This window comes from Vicugna pacos, chromosome 4 (genome assembly GCF_048564905.1).
Source record: "Vicugna pacos chromosome 4, VicPac4, whole genome shotgun sequence".
Lineage (NCBI taxonomy): Eukaryota > Metazoa > Chordata > Mammalia > Artiodactyla > Camelidae > Vicugna > Vicugna pacos.
The window spans coordinates 15,200,824-15,214,075 of record NC_132990.1 but is presented as its reverse complement, the minus strand read 5'-3'; the positions used below and the strand labels follow the sequence as shown (position 1 = coordinate 15,214,075).

The 13,252-nt window shown below is 40.7% G+C and overlaps 2 protein-coding genes across 4 annotated transcripts in view; one reads left to right on the top strand and one right to left on the bottom strand.

Annotated features, from left to right (window-relative positions):
- LOC116280226 (uncharacterized) overlaps nt 1-1,224 on the top strand; it is a 142,933-nt gene extending 141,709 nt beyond the window's left edge. The window contains exon 7 of the mRNA XM_072960643.1: nt 1,111-1,224. The gene's annotated coding sequence lies outside the window, so the exon portion shown is untranslated. The remainder of the gene's footprint in view (nt 1-1,110) is intronic.
- LINGO2 (leucine rich repeat and Ig domain containing 2) overlaps nt 193-13,252 on the bottom strand; it is a 1,052,619-nt gene continuing 1,039,559 nt past the window's right edge. The window contains exons 8-9 of one of the 3 annotated variants that reach the window (XM_072959270.1): nt 12,025-12,128; nt 193-2,362 (exon numbers count right to left, since the gene is read on the bottom strand). In XM_072959270.1, the coding sequence (XP_072815371.1) occupies nt 507-2,327 (1,821 nt within the window). In that variant the 5' untranslated portion in view covers nt 2,328-2,362; nt 12,025-12,128 and the 3' untranslated portion in view covers nt 193-506. Of the gene's footprint in view, nt 2,363-10,630; nt 10,743-12,024; nt 12,129-13,252 lie in introns of those variants that run through there. The other 2 variants (XM_031677049.2, XM_072959269.1) reach the window with 2 other exon arrangements.

The window sequence follows — 13,252 nt, the reverse complement described above, 5'->3', positions numbered from 1 at the left end:
TTTCAAAAAAAAAAAAGTAAAGAATATGTTGATTTCTTTGTGGTGTTGAACCAACAGCTAGGGTGTGATGCAAGGCTTTAACAAATGAGACGCAGGGATACAAATTTTTCTGTAGAGTATGTTTTAGACAAAGATGTCTTTTTAATATGTAAATCCTACATTGTAGGTTGTTCCTTTTTATTTACTCTTTTGTTTTTGCAGTGGTAGAAAATGTTGAATAACTGTCCGTGAGCATGAGCCAAAGGTTCAGGTCCATTACTGAGATCCCCAGAATGCCAGTATTTGCAATGCAAACAATTAGTAGCCCACTGTGTGAAGGGCTCTCCCACGTGCCTGCCTGCCTCTAGGTGGGCAGTCTCCATCAGAGGTCTTCCGGCTTCTGTGGACCCTGCTTTGACACAGGCGCAGCTGCACGCAGCTGCCTTTTAACCTAGGGCTTTACTGTGCCAGGTCGTCTGACCAGTTATCCACAGTGACACAGACACAGTGGCGGGAGTGGTCGACCCTCAGATCATTTTCATGTTGAACCTCCTAGGTCCAGCCACCTCCCCTTCCACAACAGCACCATTGTTTTTTCGGGGCACATACTCAAGGTCAATGCTGTTTTTGTGTTTGCCTTTCCCTCGGCTCCACACAAAAAGGAGGAGAAAACAAAATAAAACTACTCCCAGGAATGTGAAACAGCCCATGGCTGTAGACACCAGTATTGTTTTCAGGTCCAGAGAAAAAGTATTGGCATTAGTGCCATTGGAAATGGTGTCATTGGAGTCGGTCATGTACATAGGGGTCCTGTTCGCATAGAGGAAGCGGTCTGAAGTGAATCCTTTCACAGTTAGGGAGGCTGTGAAGGTGTCGTTCCCAGCAGCGTTGCTAGCGATGCAAACATACATCCCACTGTCCTGATCCTGAGCAAAGCGGATTTCCAAGGTGCCATCGCCCAGCACGGTGGCTCTTCCATTGGACTTGGTGGTGATGAAACGCCTTCGAGGTGTCACCCAGGAAATCACAGGCTGGGGGTCTCCATCAGCACTGCATTCTAGCTGGACCGTCTGCCCTTCGTCCACTAGCAGATGCTGTAACTTCTTTTCACGGATTTTGGGTTTTTTGCAGGTAAAGTAAAAAGAAAGGGCAGTGCTATGGAAATCCTTGAATGACCTCTCACGGATGGTGTCTGGGCCGGCACACATGGGCTGCTGGCCCCCGAACTGCAGGGTGGGGTGCCGCTGCAGAATCCAGAGGAGGCGGCAGTCACAGGCCAGGGGGTTGTTGTTGATGCTCAGGACCTCCAAAGCCCTAGGGGAGGAGAAGACCGTCTCCTCCAAAGTTTCCAGTAGGTTCTGAGACACGTTGAGCACACGAAGGAAGCGGAGCCCTTGGAAAGAGTGCGGCTCGATGGTGCGGAGCTGGGCCCCCACTATGTGGAGCTCCTGAAGGCGGACCAGGTCAGAGAACATGCCGGCTTCAATGGTGCTGATGGGGTTGTAGGAGAGGTTAAGGTGGGTCAGATAGACCAGGTGTTTAAAGGCAAGGAAGGGGACAGTGGACAGGTTGGTGTTGGTGATGGAGAGGGACGTGAGGTTGAGACCGTAGAGGCTGTTGGCAGGCATCATATCCAGTAAAGGCCAGTAGTCAATCTCGAGGTGTTTCAGGTGAAACAGTCTTTTAAAGGCATACACGGGCATATTGTTGATGTTGAGATGCTTCAGATGCAGGCTGATGAGGCTGCGGAGATGGGAGAGGGCTTCTGTCGGTACTGCCGTCAGGTTGCATTTCTCCAGGGTGAGCTGCTCCAAGCTAAGCAGCCCGCTGAAGGCCCTGTGTGATATGTAAACCAAGTCGTTGTCCCCCACTTCCAGAGACTTCAGGTTATGCAGATCCTGGAACATGTAGTCCAGTAAGATGACAATCTTGTTCTCACTGATGTCCAGCTTGGTGAGGTTGGAAAGGCCCGTGAAGACCCCCAAAGGGACCAACTTGAGGCGATTGCCTTTGAGGCGGAGGGAACGCAGGTTGAAGAGGTTGTTAAATGCTCCTGGCTCCACGTTGGCGATGATGTTGTCACTCAGGTCGATCTCCTCCAGCAGAGGATATGAGATGAATTCTTCAGGGTTGACACTTTTCAGCCTGTTCTTGCTGAGGTCCAAGATTTTGGTCTCGATGGGAATGCCCTCTGGGATGGCGATCAGCCTCCTTCGGTGGCAGCTGACAGATTTGTTCTGGGCGGAGCACTCGCAGCGAGCAGGGCAGCCAATGGTAGATCCCATGAAGAGTAACACCACAGCCAGACCCAGGAACGGCTGCCAACATGGTACGGCCCTGTGAAGCATGACTCCACCTCTTAGTCTACACCTTTGTCACGGGCCTGCAGGACAGGGCCAAAGAACGGAGGAGAGACATTGGGTTAGGATATAGATAGCTAAGGAGACAGACGTAAGTAAGACAGTGAATACGATGAAAAAGACCCTGGAGCTGGAACGACACAGAGCTGAGCACTAAAGCTGAGAGCTGCCATCATTAGCTGCGTGATCTTGGGTAAGTTATTTTCACCTCTCTGCACTTCAGTATTCTTGGCTGTAAAATGGAAGTAAGGGGGATACTAATTGTAGCTGCTCAGAGTTATGACAATTTCAACATTTGACAGCCATAAAGAGACTGTTACAGTGTCTGGCACAGGCTGTGAAGCAAAACAGTGCATTTCACAAAAGGCTCAATTTTGAACTCAGAGGACAGAAATGGGGTCCACGGCTAGGAAGATACCTCTCCAGTGTGAATCGGGGTACGTATGCGTCTCTCATGTTTGATGTCATCCTCTGTTCAACATGAGTGTTGTTCAGCATTGTTCTGTTAGGTTCCAAGTATGAAACAAAGTTACATTCAGTGCAAGAGGTTGAGACTTTTTATCTTCATATAGAAATTTTCTGTTAAAAAGCCCCTTTTAGTTTCAAGGTTTGCCCCATTCAGAAGTCAGTAAATTTTGATTTATGAAGGTTTTTTCTTTTTTGAGGTAAACAGAAAGATCCTCAGAATCCCCCTGTGCTCTGTTTATTGTAGGGACGAGGCAGAGTCAAGGCATCCTAGTGGCTGTGATGAGAAAAATGCTTTATGATTTGGCTTTAAATACAGAAGAGTGGGAAGAGTCATCATTTTAAGAAAAAAAATGTTTTTAAATTAGAAATGAACTATATTCGAATTCAAACCTATATTACCTGTTAGGCTGAAATTGAACAGGTATCAAGTGAGATTGGAAATGAGTATGTTTTAAACGTATATAGTTAAGCAGACACTGGATTTACTGCTCAGCTCAATATCAAGAGGTGTGTTACGGGGCTGTGCTTCTCAACCTAAGATCCCGAGGGGTAAACCTCATCCAAGAACATCATATTTTACTCAGAGGTAAGTTGTTTAAAACAATATTTTTAGCTAAAAAGTTATCTGATAAAACTCCGGCATTTGCTTCTGAATTGTAAGTGTGTAATTCTCCAGTCACAGTTTACATGTATGTCTATGTCTGCATACCTGTATCTACAGCTAAACAAATCATTCATTAAAAAATAACAATTAGGAATAAATTTAATGGTGAGTCACTAACAAAAAAAATGGCCTCGAAATGTAGAAACAAAGCAAAGATTCACAAAGTGCTAGCTAAATCGGTTACAGGGGAGCATGAGCATTGTAATTATTGGAAAAGCTGTGGCAAAACTGTCATTGTAGGTCAAACTAAAGTCTGTCTTGAAAATCAACGGAAATAAAACTGAAAAATCATTAGAACAAAGAGAACAAGTAAATCAACGTATCACAAAATGAGAGTAATTTTCATGTCTATAAATCACTTGGAAAATATTACTGTATCAAATGATTCCAGGCATAGCATCTCTGAAAAAAATATAAAATTCCTTAGAATAAACTAAACAAGAAATACACAGAATATTACAACCATTCAGCCCTACTGAGGAAATAAAACTTACTTAAAAGAGGAATAATATACATTTTAATAGAGATTCATTACTATAAAGATATGAATTCTTTCTCAGTAATACATTTCAAAGAATTTTTTTGGATTTGAAAAATTAATTCTAAAGTTCATTTGAAAGAATATAAATATGAGAATAATCAGAACCATTAAAAATGAAAACAGGCTTACCCTAGAAAATGTTTAAATAAAAGTTGCAAAACTGTAGTAATAAAATGGCTTGATACTGACTTAAAAATATACAGCCAGTGAAACAGAAAGAGTAAGGAATTATATCTAAATATATCTGAGAAGTCAGTAGATGTGCTGGGTGATATTTTAATTCAGTGAGAAAAAATATAAATGGCCAGATATTTAGTGGAAAAAGTTGCATCTCAGCTTAACTTGTTCCAGTAAATTCCAGATGAAGGATTAAAATGCAAGAATAATGTATCAAAATAAAATTCATTAATTTTATAATAGAATTGAAAAGCGTTTTCTATGAATAAAGCTAGCAACCATAAAAGGACAGAATACTCTTGAATTGTATGTTAAAGTAGTTAACAAGCAAATGAACAACACATACAGAAGCAATTGCTAAAATGGAGAATATGTTTTAGACTTACAATAGAGAAGGGATCAAACACAGTACTAAGTAAAGAGTTCTTATTAATAAATAAGGAAAAGAGTGAGTGTCAATAGAAAATTAGGCAATGAATGTGTAATAAAGACTAAAAACGGCTAATGTATGAAAAACTGACCAACTTGACTAGTAAACAAAGAAAAACAAATTGTCAATCTGATAGGTAAAAGTGATCTACCCCTGTTGTTCGAAGTTCAGTAATCAATTTTACCCAGAATTAATAAGTGTAGACGGGACTGATAAAAGAAAAATAAACTGTGGTATAACCTTCAGGAGGTTGAGGTAATACATCTCTGAAACCACCACCACAGTCAACGCCATAAACATGTCCCACCTCAAACAGGGTAGATCTTATGAACCTTTTATTTTGTCCTAGAAATGTATTATAGGGAAACCATTTAAATAATATACATATATGTTGGGTACAGGCTTGTCTATAATTTAGGAAAACTGAAAATATGTAATAGTAGAAACTGATTTCTATCCGGTAGCCAATAACACGTAAGACTTAGATCTATACTTCTTAACATGGAAAGATGAAATAGATGTGTGTGTGTGTGTATAAACATACATATAGATGAATACAGATACATACGTAGGCAAGGACAGAACTGGGAGGATATAATGTGACAATAATAACTGAGATTGTGGGATTAGAGGTGATTTCCATTTTCTTATAACTTTACATGCACTCTATTTTTTCTACAATGTTACTTTTATAGTTAGAAAAATGAAATTATTTTGATTTTTGGAATTGTTTTGACATCTAAAGTCAAGGATATACTCTACAATGAAGGATCAAACTTGCATTGACATTTCTAAAGGTTATTTGAATTTTCATAAAAATCTTAGTATTAACTTGCTGATCTCTCCCAGTCTTCTGGGATATTGATAAGAATTGTGTTGAATCTACAGGTTTTCGTGGAGAACTGATCTATTGTAACGATACTCAGTTTTCCAGTCCATGAATGTGGGACTCTTCATTTACTCGGGTCTTCTTCAATTTCCTTCAGCAAATGTTTCTTCCTTTCTAACTTTTATGTCTTGATTTCTGCGCCTTTCTGCATTGGCTAAGTACCTCGTCTACAGTGTTGAATAGGAGTGCTGAGGAGCTGTCTCTCCTACTTTGTTCCCAGTCTTAAGAAGGATTAGGTAAGTCTTACCTTTTCTCAGTGTTCTGCCAGCAGAGGAGATGTGTGTTAAAGTCTCCAGCTATGAATGTAAAGTTGCCTGTATCTCCCTTAAGTTCTGTAGGTTTTTGTTTCACATATTTTGAAACTCAGATATTAAGCACATGTTCAATTTCTGATTTGTTGACTTTTTATCATCAGAGTCCCATCTGTGTTTCTGGTAATGTGTCGTTAAGTCATTTTGAATGATTAATATGGTCCCTCTAGCTTTTCAAGCTTGTTTTCATGGTATATATTTTTCTATTCCTTTACTTTCAGCATGTTTGTGTCTTCGTAGTTACAGAGCATCTCCTGTAGACAGCATGTGGTTAGTCCTCACTTTTAAATCATTCTGCAAATCTCTGCAGTTTCTGCCTCTTGTTAGATTGCTTAGTCCATTTAAATAGCATAGAGTTACTGCTCCGACTGTGTATGAGAACACCACTTTGCTGTTTGTTGTCTACTTGTCTGTTGAATTTTTTTCCCTCTCATTCTCCTTCCTTCTGTTTTAAACAACTGGTTTTTAGTATTGCACTTGAGTTCTTCTGACTTTATTTACTCTTATTTGTTGCTGTATGGATTACAGCATACATCTTTATCACAGTTTACTTATCCTTTTCCTCACATTGCTTCAGGCAAAATACAGAGTAGCCTAGACAGAGTAACAGTCTATTTGCACTTACAACCCCCCCATCTTTGGGGGAGGGAGGCAGAGTGAAGTCTAGACAAAAAGAACTGTGTGTGTGTAGGCCTGGCAACCATTGGGGAATTAAAGTATGTAGTTCAGAATGGTTGGAGCAAAAACAGAAGAGAAATGGAGAGACAAGAGGCTGAGAGGTAATTAGGGGAGTGATTTACAAGGGGCTTGTGAACTGTGATAAGCTGTTTGCACTTTATCCTGAGGGCAGCGGCAAGCCATTAAAGTGTTTTATGCTAAAGAGTGATATGAACAGATTTACATTTCAGGAAGATCAATCTGACTGCGGTATGAAAAATAGATTTGCAGGCGGGGAAAACTGGAAGTGGGAAACTGAGGAGGTGTTGCATTAACTCAGGCCATGATAGAAGTGGTCTCGAGCTGGGTCAGAGGTGGCGGCTTGGATACCAGGCAGATTTGAGAGGTGTTTGGAGGCAGAGTGGAAATTCCTTCCTTATGGACTGGCTGTGAAGGATGGAGGAGAAGAGGCAGAGGTGACTTCTCGCTTTTTGTCAACTGGATGGGACCTGGTGTCACTCACTGAGATGGCAGCGAGCTTACGAGCAGTAACAGGATGAGGAAGTCCTGGTTCCCTCACATGTGTCCATCACTAACCAGGACATGTGGGCTCCCTGGGCAGACTGATGATTTTCTACTCCTTGAAAATAATATTTTTCAAATACTTTTAAAAATATTTCTTTGGTAGGACAGGGAAAATGGATTTTCTGTTAACAGTTGTATGATTTTCTGTTTAAGAGAAAGGTTTTATTACATACACTGGACTTTTTAGTTTATGATAAATCAGTTTTTTAAAAATATAAATTCCACTGCTGAGTGTTCTCTTTTAGAGTTTACCCAACTTACGTATCACCAGTTAGAGGAGGAGATAACTCGCATCCTGTTTCTGATTTATCTCGGTACTAGTTTACCCCTTAGTCAAGCTCTACATCTGCCATGGAAATGATGGTGTCTACTTCAGTCATGGCTCCAACTGACCCAGAAAGGAGCTCAACTGAGGCGGAGAGGGTGGGTGACGCTTTCCCTTAGACACTGGTGAAGCGAGGGACCATCACAAAGGAGGACGGTAAGTACTCACCAAGCAGGCAGCCAACGCCCCCCTGACCTAGAGCACCCCTGCCGTTCTACTGCTGCCTTCCAGGTAAGTAGAAGCAGGTAATCTGGGGCCATATCTCATCATAGTTGTCTGTTGTAGTTTGGAAACTGCAGGGAGGTTCTGCTTTATTCTTAGCACAAATAGTTTTTAGTCTGACTCCATTTAGCTTCCACTGTGAGCAGAAGTCTGACAGTCAGAGCTTTCTCAGAATGTCTGACTGTGACAAAAGTTTGGCAAGATGAACTTCGTTTCATTAAGAATAAAGCAGGAAAGTAAAATCTGCAGGAAGCCGACTGGGGCCCTGCCCTTAATTCCCATCAAAGGGACTCTCAAGCACAATGATTAACACCTTTTTAAACCTGGTGTGGGCAGGTGTGTATTTTTATACTTAGGCTTTTTTGTGTGCTGGGTGTGTGTTCACCTCATCCTCTTAATGTATGAAACACCAAATCATCAGAGGCTGAAGGAAGCCATGGAAAGATAAACAGCACTTGGACGCGAATACCTGGCACAAATTCTGAGTTTGACATCTGTTAGCTTCGGGACCTGGGTAAGCTGATGCCATCTCTCTCTGATTCTCATTACCTTCACGGTTAATTTGTGATAATGAAGCAGAGGAAATGTGGGGATTAAAGGTGCTGTGTATAAGGTGATAGGATCATAAACAGCTGCCATTCTTCTATATATATATATATATATTTAATGGGATAATGGCTTGGTTTGTTGAAACAGGATCTGTCAGGACAGAAAGCATTCCAAAGAAGACATGGATTTCCTCTGAGGACAGATGCGGAAGATACTGGAGAAGAAAGTCCTCAAAAGGATGACAGTGATAAAGAGAAAAGGGAAGTTTCAAGCAGCCATCATTTAAAACCCAAGAAAAGAAAGAGATGATGGTGTTTGTATGTTGTTTAAAAGAAAGCATAGAAGGGAAACAGCTGCTCTGATGGATGGCAAGGTAATGATAAATTGCTTAGCCTGGGAATTCTGTAATGAATTTAGTTCTCTGGCAACTGAACAAGGGCACAAAACAATAAATGGGTAGCACAGAAATATCTTTAAACCTTCACACTAGCTAATGATAGGTTTATTTATTTATTTCCAGTAAACCTATTTCCCAGATGGACAGAGGTGGATGATGAGGGAGGTGAGGTAGGGAAGAAAAGTAAAGGATTTAATACAAGTGTCCAGAATACGTCTGAGGTTATCACCTCAAGGAATCTAAAACTGTTAATTCACAAATACTGCTCTGTGCCCAAATCAGATAGTGAAGAGCTGTGAAAGTGGTATGAAACATTTGAAAACCAAGAGAAACCAATCTTAGTGTGAGTGAGTCCTGAAGTCAGCAGGGTTACCCTAAGTTCTTTGAAGGACCCGAGTGAACTAGCGATGGAACCCCGAAGTCCCCAGTCCGGCAGGAGACAATGGTATCCTCCTACATGATCGCCAATTACCCTCCAAACTTTTGTATTTTTACCTTTTTCTCTCTATTCATTTTTTCATAAGGAGGAAATGGAAACAACCAGCAGGAAAGCCCAGTTTGGAAGGCATCTGATGTGTATCTTTTAAACAGAAATCACAGGTAATGATAAAATTCCTCAGTGGCCCACGCAGGCAAGTAAAGAGCTATCCGATACGGTAGCTAGCTCACAACTAACCATATGCAGGTGACCCATTCTGTAAATAGCTAACGATAGCATCTTGATCTCTGTTTACTTGGATAGAGACTGCTAGATGCTTGCACTTACCATGTGACTGGAAGTCTGTGTAGATAATGTGAGATTCTGTCTGAAAATTTGCTGTTCATATGATTTAATGCAATGAGATTTATATAAAATGATCCTACAACTAGCAAACTAAACAAGTAGGACTTGAGGGATGTAGTCAGATAGTACCTGAACTTTTCCCTCTGTTCTCCCTTTATCTAATTTATTCGAGAGAGAGGTAAGGAAAGTTCTTACTTAACTTGAACTGTCATAGATAATGTTCTCTGGGACTGGTAGATTTTATTATATTATTTATTTATTTAATTGAAGTATAGTTGATTTACAATGTTACGTATTTCTGGTGTACACCATATTAATTCAGTTATACATATTCTTTTTCTTATAGGTTATTACAAGATAATGAATGTAGTTCCCTGTGCTATATACAGTAAGACCTTGTTTATCTAATTTATGCACAGTAGTTTGCATCTGCTAATCCCAAACTCCTACTCATCTATCCCTTCCCCACTTCCCCTTTGGTAACCGTAAGTTTTCTACATCTGTGAGTCTCTTTCTGTTTTATAATTTAGATTCCACATATAAGTGATACCATATGGTATTTGTCTTTCTCTGTGTGACTTAGCGTGATAATCTCTAGGTCCATCCATATTGCTGCAAATGGCATTATATCATTCTTTTAAAGAGTTTCCTTTGGATATATATCCAGATATATATATCCAGATATATGGGATTTGGGACTGGTAGATTTTAAAGCTGATTCTTTTTATGTGGCAATTCACAGGGCTCTTTGGGAGCCACAATAAAGGGATATCACTGGTAATTCCCTTGATGGGGATGAGGAATCTCCATTGCGGTTTGTTAAGTAGTTATTCCACAGTCCCTGGGAATATTCGCCTCCAGCTACTACCTGCCGAAGCCACCCCATGCCCCTCCCAGATGGCATTATTGTAAAGGACCTAACACAACTTCCACATCGCCTGTCTCGCGCATGGTGCCCTCATTTGGGGGAAACTCATTTGCCCAGAAACCACCCCCCCCAACACACACACAAATGCAGAAAAATCCTAATAGAGCAGCACATTCCTTTACTGGGCCAGAGCAGTTATCTAGCCTAACAGTCCTTGTCCAGATTTCCCAGGAGTCATGATGTGCTGTTAGTTACAGTGGAAGACTCTGAAGGGTTCCACAGAGCACTTACCTCTTGACCCGAGGAGAAGCGGGAAGCTCCCTTCTTGCTGGGTGAGTCACTTACCTGAGGCTGTGCAGCCCTGGTCTGTAAGGGACCCGGTGTTTCCGGGCTGGAGCTTTTACTTCAAAGGCAGAGCTCTTACCTTTCACTCTATACTTCCATCCCTTCTCATATATTGTCCCTAAACAACAATTCTTCTCCGATAGCAACTCTTGTTTTTTGTTGTGGTGTAAGAAAGTACAGAGAGTTCCCCTTTATCCCCCACAGTTAATCTTATTGTTAACATCTTGCATTAGCAACTCTTATTTTTTAAAAAGATTTTTTTAATAGCAATGCTTCCTTTTAAAAACAGAGGAAAACATCAAATTCCCTCCTCTTCCCTCTCGGCTATGCTTTGGTATCTTTTTCATGGTTCTGAAACGGCTTTCCACTGGACTGGATCTACTTCAAAACATGAGTTCATTTTGTATTCAAGTTACTAGTAAACAATTAGCAAAGCTTGTCCTAAGTCATTAATTAATAGTTTCTGTTTAATCTTTCCTGAAACCCGAGAGCCCTCTGTTCTTGTGTTTATTTTCATCTCTTTGAAATGCAAACGATCTGCTCTCCTCCTATAATTCTCAATAGTTCTGAGTCGTCTCCTCAGAAATACTTGGACACAGAGAATGGGCCTGATCTACTAAACCTTTCAGAGATGAAGGTGATTTTGGTCTAGCTTTGAGATATGTCTCTTTGAAATTAATACTATTAAATGAGAGGTAGCTGGGTTAAGACGCCTGATGGCCTCACAAACATACCATGCAGCACTCCAAATCTGTAAGGCAGTGGAAGGTAATGGCTGAGAGCATAGATGGGCAACAGTAGAAATGTGTTTTGATCTTAGCCCTCTATTCTCAGTTTTCTTACCTCTAAAATGGGCATAATAGTAACTAACCTCCTGCGTTATTGTGAGAATGTATATGTAGTCACAACTCCATATGTGGTAACTTAGAGAAAGACAAATAGTACAGATTCTCTCTCCTAGACGTCGAACATCCCATTTGCAGGGAGCACGTAAAACCTGTCCTGACTCAACAGTCACCTTCAGGGAGAGGCGGTCTGGAGGCACTGGGTTCGCCCATTAGGGTGGATACTCACGTCTTTTAAGGATCTCATATTACACATGAGAAAACTGAGGTAACCACAACTTTGGGCAAAAAGGCCTATTAATAAGTTACTTAAACCCCTCTGATGATAGAGTTAGGAAAAGCTATAAGATATGTGCCTTACTTTGGAGCAAAAAAAAAGGCTGGCTGCCTTTCTGTGGTAATTACTCAGTTCTCAAGGTCCACCAGGTCAGCCTCTGAAGTGTATGAGCACCGAGGGCCACTTCCCTTTCACAGGATTATGACGGTTTACGTGGGAAAATAAGGTCAAATGGAGAAGTGTGGTAAGTAGTTTCCCCTTCAGATTCTTGCATCTTATCCATCGTCCTATGAAAACCTGGACCCTTTGTGGAGGGTCCTGAGTGTGAAGGGGAATTCCTCCGGAGATTACCTGGTTTTAATTAGTTGGTGCTGAAGGCATCTAGACATTTTGGCTTCTTTCTTGTTGAAAGCTGTTCAGACAAGATAGCTGTCTTAAATCCCATCTGGAACACTCTGGAAATGAACAAATATAAGTCTCTGCCAGCTTTTGTAACAGATAAACCCTAATCTCAGGGGCTTAAACCAGTAGCTTATTGGTTTTTCTTCAAGAAAACACTGGGGGACCTGTGCCTGTAAATCTGGGGGCTCCACACCTTCTAGATCTTTGAACTCCTTTCCATTCCATGTGGAGCCAGAGGATCGTGGGTGAGAGGTTTTCATGAACGAGACACGACAGTAACGCTCACAAGTTGTGCTCATATTTCATTAGCCAGAACTCAGCCACGTGGGCCCATGAGAGGCTGGGAAATGAGGTTCAGCTACGTGCCTATGAGGAAGGGAAGGTAGGTTTGGTAAGTAGGTGGCCATTCTCTGCCTAAATAAATATAAATGGACATTAAGCATCAATCTACTCTGCATGGATATATTTGAGCTTCTATTGCTATGTTTATAAGAAAAGATATACGCATCTGGAAAATTACTTCATCATCTACCTAAATCATCTACCTAAAATATCACTGAAGCTATTTTACATTCAGCTTTTTCTTTTTAAACATACTAGAGAAACAAACACAATCATATCTTGGCACACTAAGGTCACCTTTGGTGCTTCCCAATACAACCATCTTTGCCAGATAGAGAACTGCATCTCAAATTCCCGTTTATGTGCCTCTTCTTAACTTACATTAAGTCATTATTAGATTCCTGGGTGATAGGAATTTTATTGTTTTTCTAGCTACTTTGTAGATGGGGAAATGAAGCTTTAAAAAAAAGTTATGCAGCAAAGAAGTGAAGCAAGAACATGTAATTTTTATATCCCAAGACAGTCTCAGTGGATCTTTGCCTCTAATTTTAGTAGATATTTGGGGACTTTTCCCTTATTTTTTAGCATCTGATGGCTGCCAAGAAACTGCTTTAATTTTCTCCAGAAAAGAATGGGAAACTATCAAAAAGAAAGTATATTCAATTCAACTCAATAAACACATACTAAGTACCTTCTATGTTCAAGGCAGAGCTAGGGACAGAGAGTTGAGTAAATGTAATTCCTGTTCTCAGTTAATTGTCTAGTAGGGAGACTGTTTAGTAAACAAATTAATGATATTAATGTAATTTTCCCAAATCAGGATCAAATTATAACT